The 18,976-nt window shown below is 40.8% G+C and overlaps 2 protein-coding genes across 2 annotated transcripts in view; both read right to left on the minus strand.

The window, feature by feature from the left end:
• Positions 1-91: 91 nt before the first annotated feature.
• LOC134454669 (uncharacterized) lies at positions 92-8,995 on the minus strand. Its single transcript, XM_063205830.1, has 4 exons — positions 8,914-8,995; positions 6,955-7,108; positions 6,618-6,727; positions 92-3,028 (listed from the first exon to the last, which is right to left on the minus strand). Exon 4 carries the CDS (start codon positions 2,685-2,687, stop codon positions 186-188), a length of 2,502 nt encoding a protein of 833 aa, XP_063061900.1. The 5' UTR covers positions 2,688-3,028; positions 6,618-6,727; positions 6,955-7,108; positions 8,914-8,995; the 3' UTR covers positions 92-185.
• A 6,189-nt stretch (positions 8,996-15,184) lies between these two features.
• Positions 15,185-18,976, minus strand: part of rrbp1b (ribosome binding protein 1b) — a 35,836-nt gene continuing 32,044 nt past the window's right edge. Inside the window, exons 33-35 of the mRNA XM_063210627.1 lie at positions 18,751-18,831; positions 18,118-18,252; positions 15,185-16,358 (exon numbers count right to left, since the gene is read on the minus strand). Of these exons, the coding sequence (XP_063066697.1) occupies positions 16,314-16,358; positions 18,118-18,252; positions 18,751-18,831 (261 nt within the window). The 3' untranslated portion in view covers positions 15,185-16,313. The remainder of the gene's footprint in view (positions 16,359-18,117; positions 18,253-18,750; positions 18,832-18,976) is intronic.

Here is an 18,976-nt window from a genome sequence, read left to right on the forward strand (position 1 = left end):
TACGAATGTGTTATTTATTGATGCTTATCACTGCACCATTATAAAACCGGAACTTAACAAAAACAATTAGGCCAAACAAACTATTTAGATGATCAAGACCATAGTATTTTTTATTGATATACAAATATACAGTACAAAATTGATACAAATTATTCAGTACAATTCCTCTGTCATATTACACAGATTTAAAAGATTTTATATTTAGGGTTTACATACAGTTTATCTGAGTTGAAATCTCGCACAATATCAAGGGGCCTAAAATCAGCCAAATCATCTGGTATGACCAGTTTGATGGTCTTCGACACTTTCACCACATATGCATAAAAATGGTAGTCAAAATACAAAACATCCAGCAAGGTAACAACCATTAAAAAGGTATGCTCGTTTGGGATGAGGTGAAGAACCTCACCAAATAAACACTCCCCATGACTCTGTGCTTTCATAGAAAGCACACACCCTGTTCTATACTCTTGCCCATTATGTTTTATCAAATGTGTGACGTAGATGGTGCTGGTCATGGTGAACTCTTTCTTGATTATTTCTTTCATTTCATCAAGGATACTTGGTGGTACCTGCAAGGCTCCCACCAGTACTGGAATAGCATTATGTACATCCGGAATGGAGCAAAAGGGGTCTCGAATTTTAAAGTTAGTTAGTTGTTGCACTTGATGTTTGTAGGCTAAAGTTTTAGCTATGTTTTTAAAATTACAAACAACATGGGCATGTCTTTTAAATGGGTTATGTTTTCCTTCGAAACGCATACACCAGAGTTGAGAGATGGGACCAAATGAACATATTAACCTTGCATAATGAGTCATGAAGTGGTGCTTAGGTATGAGATTCCTACTGTAGAGTTTTTTGAAAAGTAAATGATGGTCAATAATGACTTGCTTTAAAAAAACAGCAAGACCTGTCGTCACGACTGGCGCAAAAATAATGCTGCAAATCTCACGCAACAAAATAAATAAGTGCCAGTACTCATTACTCCTATCAACACGATCCCCCACCAAAAACGGTAAAGCCTGTAAAAGGCACCACATTTGGGAGGCGGTTTGACGGATAGCTCCTTCAGATGATTTTAAGTTCACAATCACACTAGGCTTATTCTTAATATTTGAATAGCCATAGTCATATGTTACAATTCTGTTGTTTAACTGTTGTAATGTTAAACACTTTTCTTCATAAACCAAATGTCTTAGCAATAACTTCAGTTCCAAGGGAGCAACACCTTCTAGTACATCATGCATGATGTCGGCACATATATTTTCTGTGACATGAAAGTACTTCAAGGTGTTTAAGCATGAATTCTCTTTCACTCCTGTGGCGCTCGCATCACACAAGATGGCATGTTCTGTGTAATTCTGTCTAGTTCGCATTTCTACTTTGTCATCATCCAACACAGTCTGCATTTCTTCCTTGTCAATTAAACAGAACTGGCAAGGCTTATTAGCACTAAAGCTCTCCACATAACCACACAAGGTGTGCATTGCCAAATTATCTGCAGTTAAAACTGTTATGGTCCCATACAACTTGTGATTTTGCCCATTCACATTTATGTCAACACCACAACTCTCAAGTTGTCTAAGGTCTTCCAGCAAAGGCTCCATTATTTTACCAAGGCCATACGTCTCCCTGTCTATGGAATTGAAGAGGAGGCAAAGGTGAATATGAGACAGAGATGAAGTAAATTGCTGTGGCAAGTTCCTTATCACAAAGTAGACTGCACCCATCTTATGGATCTTGGTCTTGGATCCTAACGGATTTGTTGTTTCAACATCATCGTAGTATAACTGAATTTGAAGAAAATCAGGATGCAAGCAAGACAATGGATTTAACAAAAACCGTGAACCATGACTGTAATCTGTCATTTTGTTATCTTTTCTTTTCTTGCTTTGAAAGTATAGTTGCTGCATCTGATCATTACAGAAGAGAAACTGAATCGTATCAATAATTGGTATATATTGACAAGTATCAGGTGCTAAAACCTGCTTTATCTGACCATCTTTTCGTAATGTATCTGTTCTGTGACCGAGAAAAATTTCTTTAGGCTGTACCATATCCAGTTTATCTGAGAAATATGTGCTCATTTTATGGGGTGTATCAATTTCATCAAACGTGTGTTTGGCACTCTCAAAGTCACACATGAGCGACTGCACCCTTTCATCGTTCTCTGGCACACCCAAGCTTTTTAAAGTTGAAATGACTGAATCTTGCAATCCACTTACAGTAGATTCCATTAGGTCCTTCACATTGTTTACAGTTCGGGTTACATCAGTGAGGCTAACATTTGAACCACTATACATTTTTGCAACAAATCTTGCTGTAGCCCCCTTGGGCCTGGTCAGAGAGTGTTCAGGCTCAACAATGCCCTCTGCACAACAGTTATTGTTGGAGAGCTCTTCAGCTTCATTTTGACGAGGCAATTCTGATGAGGTGGCGTGTAGTGGATCAGGCTGAGGATAAGGCTGTGGATAAGGCTGATGATCCTCAAAATCATTTGTACATTTGTGTTGTCGATTCAAGTGTTTGGAAAAAGAATTAATACATTGGTATGTCCTAGGGCAACCATCCTGGCTGCAAATCAGAGTGAAGTCCAATTGATCTGACAATGCATGCACTTCACGCAAGTGCCAAATCAGAATCTTACTCTGCTTGAAGTACATATTGCATTTTGGACAAATATACATTGCTGTTATGATTACTGAACTGAGTTCATTTTGGAAATTAGGTCCATTACCCGCGCCTTCCTGGTTGTGGAGAGAGGGATATTGTAGACACACTCCAAGAATGCAAAAACTGAGGAGAGTTCAGGTGGATATGAAAGGTTGCAGACCCAGAAGACCTTGAACAGTTTGTCCACAGCACCAGTGAGATCTTCGTCCAGTGGAATGATGACTTTGTCACTCTTCCCAACGATGACGTACTGCTGTGCTGCATCCTCGAAGCGACCAACAGAAACGAGATGTGGCTGGAGTGCTTTGCCCTCAGACTCAGTGGCATCACAGAGTGTCGAGATGTTAGTTCCAGTCTGAAACAGATATAAACAGAACATTTCAGACAACTGTCCAACTCCAGTTGTGTTGAGCAACTAGTATGGATCAATCTGGCGCACGGCAAGTTGGTTAGATTTACAGTTGTACAACACAAAATGTGTGCAACACAAAATGAAATGTGGCAAGTGTATAACAAAATGAAATGTGTCAATTTTCTATGCAGGTTAAGTTAGCCACTCTATAAAGAAAGCATCATGGAGTGTCATTACACCTTTCCAATTATATCGACAGTCAGGGATGGGCAAAGATACAGTTACATGTATTTTCAATACATGTAGGTCAAGTAAGTATGTATGGCCTTAATCATCCCAGTGGGGAAAACACAAGACCAAAAAGTTGAATAATACTATATAAGGGTGATATACTGTAGGCTGTGTCATAATAACTAATTTTTCAAACAGCTTCGCATTCCAACGTTGGTGATGAGGCCGGTTTATGAGGCCTGCAAATGAGAACATCTCTCAACTGGTCACCCTTCACTCTTGACTTAAAGCGATGGTTCGGAGTAGAATCACCCTAATGCCATTTGAACCGTGACACCCATCCACCTTTACACCCGAAGTGTTTTCTGCCGCAGACTTACATCAACAGAGTTGCCGTGTTATTCGATGTTTATTCCGGTTAGCTTGACTCAAGCGCATATGGATACTGGGCACCGTCTCCAAACTTTCCCCACAAAAATAACATGTCATTACACCAAACTTCTGCAGTAGCACAAATATGGTCTGTACTCACGAAACGAAGCATTTGGAAGTTTGGAAATAGTCCAGGAGTTTAGTATTATCAACACAAGCTGAATAGCTTCTCTGCTGCTAAAGCTGTGCCAACGTTACTTCCGTCATATGAGACAAGCCCGTAAAAGTCTTCAACAAACTTCCAGACGAGAGTGTTAAAAAAGTTTTCACTGAATTGTGATTAAGGCTTATATTTTCAAGGCAATACTTAAAAGATATTTCAAATCTTACCTACTATCAATTAGACAAGGATTTTCGTTATCAATACTGATGCTGAATTCACTTTTCATTGTGCATATTATGAGCTTCGTTGAGGACTCTTACATGCTTGTCTTAGATGACGGAAGTAACGTTGGCGCAGCTTTAGCAGCAGAGAAGCTATTCGGCTTGTGTTGATAATAATAAACTCCTGGACTATTTCCAAACTTCCAAATGCTTCGTTTCGTGAGTACAGACCATATTTGTGCTACTGCAGAAGTTTGGTGTCATGACATGTTATTTTTGTGGGGAAAGTTTGGAGACGGTGCCCAGTATCCATATGCGTTTGAGTCAAGCTAACCGGAATAAACATCGAATAACACGGCAACTCTGTTGATGTAAGCCTGCGGCAGAAAACACTTCGGGTGTAAAGGTGGATGGGTGTCACGGTTCAAATGGCATTAGGGTGATTCTACTCCGAACCATCGCTTTAATTTGTCTGAATTAACATGTCAGTGTCATAAGAATAGCAATCATTTCTGTTACAAAGTAGAGATACAAGTGCTTTTAAAAAAAAGTGCACTATAGGATAGGGCTGGACGGTTTTGGAAAAAATGAGCATCACGGTTTTTTTGATGAAAATTGACATCACGGTTTTCTGCACGGTTTTTTTGATAAGCAGCGATTTCCCCCAAAATCTTAATCTTTTGGACGAAAAAAAATTAAATTAAATTTAAAAATGAGATACAATCATGAATTTAAATTAATCTCCATTTCTATTTTATCACTTTTTCATTTCAATATTTTTATATTTTATAGTTTATATTTCCCTACCCAAGACTTTAAGTTCCCTTTCAAGTAAAAAGGGTTAATACATTATTATAAGCAGCTGTTTTTGGCTTTTTTTCCCAAGACAGCCCAAAACTGCATATTTGTTCTACACCTGGCAACACTACTTGCTTAGTTCTCGTTGTACACCTGGCAACATTGATCACTACGACCGCATGTTGCCTTGCGCAGCGCGAGTAAACACAGTGGGACAGAAACGGAACAGACTGAAGAGACACGAAAACAAACGGATTTACTTGACATTGTGTGAATATTTTCTTTGAATTAAAGGCCAAATATAACGTAGAATGTATTTTGTCAGGTAGTTTGTGTCATATGGCGATGTATTTCGCTCCTATTTTGCTCCCAAATCATTTCAAACAGCAATGTAGCAATGTATCTTGTCTGCCCATTGCATTTTGCAAGCTAAGCTAAATTAGCCTCAATGGCAAAACTCAGCCTTAACAGCAGTCCTGCACACGCAGTTGGGATGGTAATGAAATACAGTTAAGGATCTGAGAACTGTTGTAGCCTATTAGAATAGCCTTTTATTTAACTTTGTGAGATCAAATGTAAGCTAAGTTGATTTAAATGTTCATCATGATTCATCCATGCCATGTGGGTTCTTCATTAGGCTATGCTTCACTCTCACCAGCTTCTTCAGCGCGATTAACCACCAATTATTTGTATTGCTTCAATCAACATCTTAAATTGTGTTGACATTTCCTAGTAGAAAAGCAACAGTGGACGAAATGAAGTGTGACACGAAGTATGAAGTTCACGCACATAGCCTAGTATGAACAACAACAACAAAAAAATGTCTCATCAAAAAGAGAACCTTATGTAGGTGAAACCGAGATCACGTTTTTTTAACGGTATACCGCCCAGCTCTACTATAGGATGGTGGCCAGAGTAGGTATTGCAACTATACTGCTCATTGAAACTGCGCTACCTATAGCATGGTGGCCAGGGTATTGCAACTATACTGGTTGGCTCTATGAGTGCATTCCAATATGCAACCTTGCTTCCTCCACTTGTGCTTGTGGCCTCGCCCCGCCTCCTGGCCCATCCTCCGTGGAGAAAACAATTAGGTTTTAGGACTGTTTGCAATTTCCAATTGCAAATGAGACAAAGACCTTAAGCTTTTATGAGATATTTAAATATAATGCTGTTGTCAGTGATGTCATCCTGACGTATTACTTCCTGGTACGAGGCCACAAGCAGAAGTGGAGGAAGCAAGGTTGCATATTGGAAGGCACTTTATACAGCTAGTTTTAAAACAATATGCACAGGTAATATCTCAATTCTACACAAAAGGCCCTAAATGGCAAACTGAAAGCAAGTTTGAATGACATGGGGAAAACATTAACACCTCATTGGCTAATCATTTAATTCATTCCTCAATCACCTTGAAACAAATTGAACTTCCTGTTCAGTCAAGGCTTAAGAAATCCAATCATGTACCTCCAATTCAGCTAAGGGCATTCATATACTCTTTAACCTACAGCACCATCATGTGTTCATATTGTGTAATAACATTCTTTAGAACAAAGTATTTGTATTTGTAGTTTTGTGAAATACACAAAATACTGGAGGAAAGTATTTTGATACAACATACAAATACATGCAATTCATTTATGTGAAATAAAAATACAAAATAGTATTTTGTATTTCAAAATGTATTTCAATTAGATGTAATAGCAATACTGCCCATCCCTGTCGACAGTAAACTGACGCTCCAATTTCACAACACGTTATACATTACAAATAAAATGCTTGTAAAAACCAACCAATCAAAACTTACGGGTACAAAATCAATAAGATGGGTGATTGCCGACTTGACACTGCAGCGACTGGAGGCGACTGGAGGCAGAAGACGAGTTAGTACAACCAACATCTTGTAGGTCTTCTCATCTGCAAATGACAAAAAAGATGCTCTCAATCCGCCATACCTCGAGGAGATTCAGATCCTGTTAACACACAGTTCCATCTAAAAATTACATTTTCCCCTCATTGCGTTTAGTTTTAATACAAAAGGGTGTCAAAGACGGAAAAAAAACCAATGGCTACCAACACAGTCTAACATTGAAGATTTACCAGTACTTAAAAAATACTTCAAAATAAAATATGTGAAAACATACCATCTGTAAGGTCTGTCACTCCCTGAACGAGGGCAGCAATTTCACTCTTCTCCTTAAGCGCAACGTCGATCAGATGTGGAATGATGATGGCATCCCATCTTCTGATGAACAAATCGCCCTTTCCCTCGCAGATGTCGTTGAACTCTGAATCCAGCTTTAGCAGGAGAGAAAAAACAACTGTTTTAGGATGGGGAAAAGGCCACAAGAGACAACAGACGTACAGGCGTTGATCCTTGTCAAAATGTGCTTTTTCTTGTGTAACTTGACATAGGAGACAGAAAGGAAACGAGTGAGGAGACACAGATTAGAGAAGTCTCATTTTATATTACATGTACTATAAATAAGCCAACAACACATCCAGCAGGACTATCAATATAACCAAGCAACATATTTTCGGTCCCCTGTTAAGTCTTGAATGTGGGATGATGTCCAATGTCAGATTGTACTTTGTTTTAAAGTGAATTTAAATTGATAGAATTTAGTGTTTGTGTTGTGGCTTGTCTCAGGCATAGATTAAGAGGGCATTCAGAGAATAAGTCAGGGTTTCTTAACTCGTTATGTCATCCATTTTAATATCCATTACGAAATAGCCAACCGCATTACATGATATTAGGTCTGCATTTACACGATATCAGATCAAGATCAGGGGTTGAAGGCAGCGCTTTGCTGTAATGCAATGGTGCTTAGGTTCAGTCTGAATGTAAAAAAAGAAAAGAAAAAGACCCCCCCCCCATCCTTTAAACTACTGATAGCATCAACATTAATATGATATTTACATAGGAACTTTTACTGCATGGTCTATTTTTAGTGTCTGACAATGCGTCAGATGACCAGAAATGTAAGAAATGTAAGAACTGTAAGGGAATACAGTTACTCAAGATTTGTAATAGGATTACAGTAATCCGTTTACATGTAATCCGTTACTTCCCAACACTGACTATTACATAGCTGTTACACCCTTTACTCCATTTGCACCTACCAGTGGAGCTGATTTTAACACAAGTAGCCTACGCTGATGAACGTTTTACTTCAAATCTTAACTCAAAATGCTTTATTACTGAGGCGATTCAGCCGATCAGTCTTTTTTTCAAATCATGGCGTGCACTGCCCTCCCAATGCATTGGAACATGGTTGCACCAACATAGGGCTAACTGGGCTAACTGAGCGGGAATCGAATGTTCGAGGGAAAGAGCTAGGGCTGTTCGCGCCCAAAATATGGTGAAATATATTTCGATAAGAAAAATCAAATATCCCCCAAGTCGTTCCGTTATGAATATCCAATACCTGTATGCTAAAACTAATGTGGAAACTACATGTGACTTAAATACACAAGCCCAAGCACTATTTGTCATTCATGCTGTGGCGTGCACTCCCAACGCATTGGAACATGGTTGCACCATGCATTGCGTTAGCTGATAGGGAATAGAACGTCTGAGGGTAACGACTTCGGGCTAACGATTCGCGCCCAAAATATAATGTGCACTATGTCAAAATACCAAACCAAGTCATTCCGTTATTAATATCTTACAACCATAAGATAAAAACACCCGTGGATACAACGACTGATAAAACCTGGCACGACCGTGCCCATTGGTGGTGCCGCTAGCAACATGCTACTGAAACACACTAACTGAAATGCTAGCAACATTAGCCGAGGCTCCAACGTTGACTAATTGTTGGCCATTTGAGAAAAAAACAACTGGGTGTGCTTCATTGCGTAAATGTAAACCAAAATACAAGATTTACAACTTACTCAGTTGGCCAAATAGAAACTCACTTTCTTACCGTGTGGCGAGGCGACCTTGTCCGGTCTAGCTAACAACTGGCACACCAGCAAGAAACCAGCAACTTATTAGTGAAGGAGCGAACTTACTGATGTTAAGCCCCCATATAGCGAAACATACACAATTCCCAGTATAACCGACAATCCCACATTGACATTATGTTAACTGAACTCACCCTCTCATGAGGCTTAATCCTCGTCACCGATTCCTATCGGGGGAGGAAGGAAGGTGTCGCTTCGACGCTGGTCCGGAGCAGAAAAGACCGAGCTGTGGCTTGCAGGCGTCTTATCAATACCCGAAATGGAATCATGTCGCAAGGTGAAAGGTCATTGGTAAAACTAAAAATCAAAAACTAATTTTTGGATTCATAATCAAGCTACATTCGTTGATTGTGATCAACAAATGTCCGTTTATTCGACAACTTTGTACATTTTAAATACATTTTAAATAATACGTAGCAATGTGTGATCTAACATTTTGTGTTAGATTCTAACACAAAATGTGTCAAACTACAACGTCACACTTCAATGTGTCACGCTTCAACTGAATACTACTCATGTTGTGTCATATTCTACACATAATGTGTTAAAACCGTCTTAACACAATGAATGTGTCAGACAAATGACACATTCCTTCTAAGAGTGTAGCGAGACATTCTCTCTACAGGACCACCTTTTGGTTGTGTTGATGAAGTTGAGGCTGGGCCTAACCGACACTAAGCCCATACGACTTCATTGCGAGCGTCGACGTTGCGCAACGGACGTCAGCGAGAACTTGTTGTCACGATGTGGGTGTTATTAAATACAGCGCATTTAAAGTCGGCCACAAATATGAACGAGACGATGAGCTCGCACCGGTTTGCTCTACTAACACACCACGTGTGAGGAGTGGGGGGACAGGCAGTGAGGAGGAGCTGAAGTGGGGACCTGCGCAAACTTGTGTAGAGGTGTGAGACAAGACCCATATACACACGTGAGTGAGTTGTTGACCAACCAGTTCATGGGCGCGTGACCTCGGAGGCAGTCCGCCGACGAGCGCCGACGAGCGTTGAAGGGGATAAGCAACTGCAGAGGTTGCAAGATCTGACTGCAGCCGCATTCATCCCGCGATAGTTTTACACCATGTGACATGTCACCTCGTCAACGCAACGTCGACGAAATTTCGAAGTTTGACAGGAAATCTAACCGTCATGCAGCATTTTTCATCCAGGGTGCATTGCTGTCTAAATGCGCATTCATGCGTTGACACATCTCGATCGCACCTACTGATTTAGCCTACAGATTCAAGGTACTAACAACTGCATTATCTGATATTTGTCGGGGTTGGATACCCGCAATGGCCGTAGCACTCAAGCCGCTGATTAAATGGCCAAGCAAGGAAGCCACACTAAAGCAAATGCCTAAAATCTTCAAGTACCAATTCAGGAAGTGCCGCTGTGTCATAGAGTGTGCTGAGATTTTCATTGAGGATAGAGCCAGTCATATGACCTCTAGCTCCCAGTCTTGGTCAAATTATAAACACAACAACGCCATGAAATATTTAATTGGCATTACTCCAGCTGGCACTATTTCATTTCTCTCTGAGGGTTGGGGTGGGCAGGTTTCGGACACAAGGATTAAAAAGGAATCTGGCTTTTATGACCTTTTGGAGTTAGACGATGAGATTCTGGCCAACAGGGGGTTTCTTATCCCAGAGGAACTTGCTGCTCGCGGGGCCACCCTTCGTTTGCCAGCTTTCACCAAAGGTAGACGGCAACTTTCTGCACGGCAGGTTGACGCCTCAAGACAGCTGTCTCAAGTAAGGATGCATGTCAAACAGGTTATCGGCAGATGGAAGGCCTTTAACATTTTGCAAACAAGAATTCCACTGTCACAGGTTGATCTGCTTGATGATATTGTTATTGTATGTGGTGCCCTTACAAACATTTGCAGTAGTGAAATTGAAGTATGAATACAAGCGGATGGACTGGATGATAGTAAGTAGGGCTGGGTATCGCAGCCATGTTCCTGTATCGATTTGTATTCGATTTCGATTTATAGGGCTTTGAATCGATTAACCCTTGTGTTGTGTTCATAAGCTGCATACACCTGTGGTGTTCGGGTCATTTTTGACCCATGATAACAAAACTCAGCCATAAAATACCTAAAAACACTAGTTATCATCAAATTTTGTTTTTCATCTCATGGTTAACTTGGTATGTATTCATATCCATGGAAATATTACTTCATGTATTCATCTTTTTGACTTTACAGGTCTTTTATCTTACATTATACAAATCGTTTTTGATGACCAAAACTATCACAATCTGCATAAATTCACTATTAATACCTCCTAAAGTGATAAAATTAGTGATTATGTTGTCCTTGTATTACAGCTGATATGAGAGTACAACAACCCCCAAATTTATTTTATTAGTTTCTCTCTAATATTAAAAAATATCATCAATAGTGGCATTTGTGGTGTTTGGGTCCAAACCAACCCAAAGAGATTTATAGCAGGATAAAGACCAAATGTCAACTAAATTAGTTTTTCAGTGCATAAAATCAATGTTTAAACATGTTGACTTGGTGTTTTTCAATATTTATATGATTTTAGTGTGGTAAATACACAAAATAACAATTCTGTCAGAGTCACAGCTATTCCGCCAATCTAATGCAAAGATATTGGAAATGAACACCTCAATGAACATGAAAAAAGTCACACTATTCATCTGAATCCCCTATGCCATGAACATGGACCATTATGTCATTGCCACATCAACTTTATATAAAGTATAAGACCAGTTCTACATGTTTGGGTGCCATTATGAATTTTTGATACGTTTTTGGAAAAAATAATGTGCAAAAATGTATTTTGCAAACAAATGTGCAAAAAATCTCATTATATAATGCAGAAATGGATTCCCTGACCATGAAAACATATGAGTAGACACCAGAAATACATCTGTACTCCTTTCACAACATGAGATATGACGTATTGTAGTGTATGGGACTGTCTGGCGGCCATATTGGATTTGGAATATGAAAAAGCTGGCAATTTTTTTTTCCAGGCAAGAAATATATTTTCCTCACCATAAATCACCAAACTGAAGACAAAGGGCAACCAACAGCTTTTCATAAATGCATACAACAATCAAAAATCTATGCTGGGTCAATTTTGACCCCGAACACCACAGATGTAACTTTTTTTTTTTTGGACCTTTAAAATGTACTAAAATTATAAAACATATTTTTTTTGTGTTGAAATGATTGTGACTGAGGATTAGATGAAGCCTTATTCCAAGAAAATAAAGGAAAGTGTGTTTTTTTCACACTAAAACTTGAAAACGGGTCAAAAATGACCCGAACACAACATAAGGGTTAGTCATGATTCAATTCGATTTGATTCGATTCATTCCCAATCGATTCAATCCGTTCCCTTCTTGGTGCAAGGATTTTCCCCAAAAGATGCTGTTGCCTATTTTTATGTAAAAATGTCAAAGGGCTATGGCTTGACAGTGTTAACAGATTGCTAATTTGTAATACCTATTGGGTATTTTCTGTAGACCTTAATTAAACAAAAAGAACAAAAAGAAAAAGAACCAAAAAATCGATTTTGTGCCTTTTGAATCGAATTATGTGAATTTTAAATGATATTGATCAATTATCGATTTAATTGATTATTTTACAAAGCCCTAATAGTAAGGCTGCAATAATGGGGCCAGGACAATGGGGGAGCTGTGGAATTTGTTGCTGTGAAATACTGGGTTCTTGGGGAGAGGAAGAGGATCCTTACAAATCTGGGGGTTCTTTCTAATATCTCGAGTGGATTTCAATATGCGGACTTCCCTCCTCCCTTGCTCACTTGCCTGCTTGTGATCTCATGATGACATTACAGATGACAGAAAATTAATTAAATATCTTGCAAAAGCACGATTCCATTGCCATTTTTCCTCATTGGCAGTCGGGATGGTGAATGAAGAACAGCCCCCAAAATATTGCTGTGGCTAGGCTGACAGCGGGGAAACATAATTGTTTTGTCCACGGAGGCGGGGCGTCAGCAACATGCGAGGCGACAAGCGCAAGTGGAGGACGGAAGTCTACATATTGGAATGCACCCGTGGACTCCGGTCCTCCCTTGCCTCCTTGTGGCCTTGTGAGGACATCACCGAAAACAGAATTGTATTTCAATGTCTCACAAAAGCACAATTCTAATGTTATTTTCTCATTTGCAATGGAGATGGTGAATGAAGAACAGTCCCTTAAAAGTTGTTGTGGCTAGGCTGACAGTGGGGAAAGCTTAATTGTTTTTTCCAGAGGCGAGGCATCAGCAAAACGTGAGGCCAGAAGCACAGGCCGAGGACAGGAGTCTGCACATAGAGGTAGAAAATAACACTAGAGGTGACCCCGCCCCCCTTCTGACGGCAATCTGTGGCGGCCATTATCTGTAGGTAGGTCTGATAAATGGAAATGAATGGACAAGGAGGCTCACCTCTGTCAAAAAATGGCTTAATAATGTGAAAATGTCCATCAACACACTCTACAAGGACAATAGTTGAAGTGTGTTGCTAAATATGTTCAGAATTAATATAATTCGATTTTTAGATGTATTTTATCGACTCATATGATTTAAGTAGATATTTATCCTGACATTTCAAATCTGGTCATTGATTAATGGGTTACTTCATATTCACACAGTTTTAGTCCATTTTTTAACAGAGGTGGGCGTGTTCTCCATTGACTTGAATTGACTGAAGGTGCCTACACTACCTACAGACAATGGGAGGCGCCATGTGCCACTTCCCAGTGCTGTCGTGAATTGCCATGTCCACTCTAGTGTTATTTTCTACCTCTATGAGTCTGCATATTGGAATGCATTCTGGGCCTGTTGAGGGCCCACCCCCTTGGCCTCCTTTGGGTGTATTCCAAAATGCAGCCTCTCATCCTCCACTTGTTTGTGTCAGCAGTGGGTAATGTGGATGGCATGAAGTTTGGTTCTTTTTTTTTTTTTTTAACCTTTTTTAGTTAACTTGTGTGCTTTTGTGTTTTGAATTTGCATTTTATTTATTACTTCAGTCTTTACACTTTTACCCTTCAAGTGACTTGAAATAAATTGAGTATCGAGCAAGAAAAGGATCTCTGTGACTATTGAACTTCTCTGGGATCAATAAAGGATAACTTCAATCTGGATAATAGTGTGCCGTCTTCTGTTGGTCCACCTGTGACAGCCAGTCAAATATGTGTTTGAGAATATTAAATTTTGATAATATATGAACATTTAGTCGGTAAAGAAGATACATTTCAGCTGAGAAAATGAGTGAAAGAGAAGTTAAATATTGGTATGAATATAGTATACATTATAGATCACAAACATTAGGAAAATAAAGAACCAAACTTTTTACTTGTAATCAGCAACTGAGAAACATTGGTAAGTATATTCTAAACAATTATATAGTGGACTGTATTGTGATTTTTTCCCCCTACTAATCCGTTAGCTGCAATCCATCAATTGCAGTGATCCTGCAGTAAGGAATTAGGGCACTCTTTTCCCAGAATGTGTGTGTGTGCGCGTGTGTGTGTGTGTGTGTGTGTGTGTAAGCCTATATTGATGTAAGGCTGATTGCTGTCGCATAGGCCTAGTTTGCCGTCATTTCTCTGCCACCAGGATATGTACCAGCAGAATTTAAGGCATCTGGTGTTTATATGACCCCTGGTTCCAGCAGGGGGCAGCATCTTCCCATACTACAGTCCTCAAGCTCCAAAGGGAAACCTCCAATCATTCAGGTGCACCCAGAACAAAGTTATTCAAAGTATAGGACGACAGAAATAACTCTTCCTTAAACAGGAGCCGGAGATTTAAAATAAAATAACAGCTGCATTTTCATCTGCCTGTTTTCCTTGTAGGGTTATCTACAGATTATTCTACTACACTTCAAATTCCTCCAAGGGTCGTAGACGTCCTCCAAGGGCCGCATTATGAACAAAAATCAGGATTTGCCCTCGCACTTCAGGCCTTTATTGAATGCAGCCACGTTTAAAACAGACCTATAACTTTATCGTATTGCAAATGTAATTGCATGTCGCATTTCATGTGAAATGTCGGCGGCCGGATAAGACGGCCTCAAAGGCTGATTGGTTCCTCACACCTGTGCTATACTATTGCTATATTGCCATCTTGCCTGGGAGAGACTGTGCAAAGCAGTGCAAACCAGCATGATTTCCCTGGTTGATTGGCATCAGCAACATTTAGCTAAATAAGGTGAGGTGAAATGAGAAACCCACTTACATTTGCAATACAAAATGGTGATCTTTTCTGGGGATTATGTCAAGGTTGTAGGTGTTTGTCGTCAAGGTGGCCACCTTAACTGTAAAGTGCTGTGGGAAACCCTGGTGTAGTCAACGGCAATGACAAAACACTGACAGTTGTAGATATAGTCAACAACAGAAATTGGACACAGGAGTCAGAGGTAGTGTATGGACTACAATAGTTTTTTTATTGTTTCATTACAAATGATCACAGTATGAGGGCAGCCTCACTGGAGGAAGCGTGGGGCCTATAATAACATCACCAACATGGAGTCTCTCTCTCTCTCTCTCTCTCTCGCTCTCTCTCCCTTCTCTCACTCTCTCCATCCCCGCTTTCCCTCCCTCCTTCGTTCGTTCGTTCTTTTGTACCGGGTAGAGCAGAGCTTGCGCATCTCTCCTTGCCCCACCCATCCCACCTGGTCCAGCATCCCTATTCATCCATGGAATGAGAAGAACAAGAGGAAGGAGGGAAATAAAGGAGGGAGGAGGAGGAAAACGGAGAGGAGGAGTAGAGGGGAGCCAGAGGCATGGCATGCTCCTGCTTGAAAACAAGGACACGAGGAAAGAAAAGAAATAAACGAGTTTCAGAGTGAAGTGATTGCACCATCATTCTTTTCGGTATATATATATATAAAAAGAAAACCAACCCGTGGCCATGCCGTAACGGATGTGAACAGGGCATTCCTTTTTGTTTTCCTTTTTCCCTTTTGATCCTTTAACACTGACGAGACACTAATGCATTCTGGGAACAGCTGTTGCATTCTGGGAAGCAGAGTTCACAGAGGTGCATCCACTTGGCCCAAACATCCCATACATTTAAATCTTTGATCTGTAATTTGTTTAAAAAAAGAGAGATATACTATAGCTCTCTCCATGATCCGTTCAGTCGCACCCCATACCTTTTCCCCCTTTCTTAAGTAATTCATTTATTCACTTATTCATTTAGTTATTGATTTATTTACTGTTTTTATCGTCCCTTGATCCCTTTGTGTGTTCTCTCCATCCTAAAAAGGGTGCTCATACGGCACAGTATTACTACAAAGATAGAAACGAATATGTAGAGTAAATTAAGGCATTCGTGGCAAAGTTATTCCCTGTTCATCTCTATCTCTCTCACTCTCGATCTCCCTCATTCACTTCGTAAAACAAAGCCCTCATTCTTCTATCGTCCCTTCCCAACTCCCATTCATGCAAACACTCGTTCATTCTCTCACCACCCCTCCCCCATTCCTCTTTTTGTCTTCCTTTCATTCGTTCATTCTCAGTCAGTCCGATGATCCTCTCGTCCTTTTCAGACAGACGTTCCCTCCTTTGGTTCTTCGGTTTTCTCTGCCTCCTGTAGACGAGACATGCACGCACACACACACACACACACACACAATAATAGATTCAAGATTCTTTTAAATGTTCCCGAAGTAAATTTGTCTTGGACATTCATAGCTGCCACATACACACCACACTGATACACATGAAAACAATAAACAAAAACAAAAACACACACACACACACACACACACACACACACACACACACACACACACACACACACACACACACACACACACACACACACACACACAGTAGGGATGGCACAAACCGCACCGAAAACCGAAACCGTACAATTCACACACATACCGAACCGAAACGTGCAATCCATCGCAAACCGCAATTCATGTACTGCCCAGAAAAATATGTAAAACATATTCTAGACAGATCTAGAACAGATTCTAGGAGTATCTTATCCAGTCTCTCTGATTAAAACATTAGCGTATAAGACCAAATCAGAGGATGACACAATTAAAATCACACCATTTTCACATTATAAGCCTATACAAACCATGTGTAGGATATTTAGTGATAAGTCCGATTCTATTAGCCAGTGCACCATTTATCATGAACTAAAAAAAAGAACCGTAGAGAACCGAAAACCGTGACCTTGACACCGTGATATGAACCGAACGGTGAATTTTGTGAACCTTACCACCCCTAACACACACACACACACAAAGTGCCATCATAGAGATACCTAAGTGCAGCCTCCTACACACATAAATGGCGTTAGGGTGGTAGTTGTTAATGGCCTGCGTTCAATAGGTTCACAGACACAGGGACAAAATAAATCCTATAACGATTCAAAAACCTCTCTTGTTTTTAACTGGTACTCTGAATTGCCTGCCAGAGTATAGCAGCTCATATTCTGGATATAGAACATGTGATGGATCCTCAATTATTTTTATAGCATGCCTAACTACTAGATGAAGGGCATGCCTACAGTATTTGCAGTATTTTGTGCAAGTGTGAATGAAAGTTGAATGTGTATTTTAGGGATGATTTTCTGAATTAAAGGGGCAAAAGGTAGGATTAAGTCGCTTGCGCGGTGCCCGTGGCATGCCTGTCTCAAAATCTACACAGTCATGAAAAAAAATGTTTTTTAAATAAGCTGGCTGTGAGAGTGTTTTTCATCACAGAATGCCAGCAGTTGATACAAATCTGAATACGGTATGTGAAGCGATTTTTCGTAAGAAAACTGTTTCCCATGACAGTCGTCGCTCTCTCCAAAGTTACATGTGGGGTTCTCAGTGGACGGACCGTCAAAGTGGTCGTGAGAATCTTTGTTCAATTAATGACACAAATAACCATCGGCTGACTCGGGACAGTGATTAATTTGACATTTAATCCTGCATAGAGCCCCTTCAAACTTGCAGGTACTGGTGTGTGTGTGTGTGTGTGTGTGTGTGTGTGTGTGTGTGTGTGTGTGTGTGTGTGTGTGTGTGTGTGTGTCATGTCTGTTGAAGCCGTTTTTGTCTCGCTCCTTGGCTACCTGCTCCTGCATGTGCATCTGCATGCGTGTGTGCGTCTGTGCCTGCCTTTCTTGTGTTTGTCGTTACAGCGATTTGCCGGTGTCTCTCTCTCCTTGGCCAGCTGTTCCTGTGTGCGCTGCTCCTGTGTGTGTGTGCCTACGCGTGTGTCTGTGTTACCTGCTGTGTCTATTGTAGTTGTTTGACTGTGTCTCTCTCCTTAGCTACGTAGCTGCTCCTGTGTGTGTGTGTGTGTGTGTGTGTGTGTGTGTGTGTGTGTGTGTGTGTGTGTGTGACCTGTGTCTGTTGAAGCAGTTTGACGTTGTCTCTCTCCTTAGCTAGCTGCTCCTGTGTCGCCTTCAGCAGCTGCTGTAGTTTGGTGGCCGCCTGGCCCAGGTCCCTCGTCAACCGCTTCTCTTTCTCAAGACGCTCCTACAACATACACACACACACACAAATTAACATGTCACACACACACACTAATATGGCGCAGGGCCCTCATCAAGATGATCCAACAACACATTCAATACACACACACACACAAATGTATCTGCCAAACGCATACACACACACACAATATGACAAACACATGGACGCACACGCAGACACACACGTACACACACACACTAGTAGGACACACAGAAACACACACAGGTTGCAGGTTCGAGCCTCGCTCTGCCTGACCCCATAGATGTGTCCGTGACCAAGATACTTAACCCCGAATTGCTCCTGGTGGCAGAGGGTGGTACCCTGCATGGAAGCCACGGCCACCAGAGTGTGAATGTGAGGCATACATGTGAAGCACTTGGAGTGCTCGAAGGTGTGGAAGAGCGCTATATAAATGCAGTCCACTTGCCATTTGGCACCGTCATCTCTTTCTCAAGACACACACACACACACACCACACACCACACACACACACACACACACCTTGAGCTCGGCTGTGGGTCCCTCTCCCTCCACTTTGAGAGCCTCCAGCTGAGCCTCGAGATCCGCAACGCACTTCTGAGCCTGTAGAGAGAGAGAGAGAGAGAGAGAGAGAGAGAGAGAGAGAGAGAGAGAGAGAGAGAGAGAGAGAGAGAGAGAGAGAGAGAGAGAGAGAGAGAGAGAGAGAGAGAGAGAGAGAGAGAATAATAAGAGTGAAATAATGGATTTG

The sequence above is a fragment of the Engraulis encrasicolus genome, chromosome 1 (genome assembly GCF_034702125.1).
Source record: "Engraulis encrasicolus isolate BLACKSEA-1 chromosome 1, IST_EnEncr_1.0, whole genome shotgun sequence".
NCBI classification, from domain to species: domain Eukaryota; kingdom Metazoa; phylum Chordata; class Actinopteri; order Clupeiformes; family Engraulidae; genus Engraulis; species Engraulis encrasicolus.

Excerpts from the sequence above, each read along its gene's own strand:
- LOC134454669 (XM_063205830.1), bottom strand. The coding sequence starts at position 2,687 with ATGTATATTTGTCCAAAATGCAATATGTACTTCAAGCAGAGTAAGATT.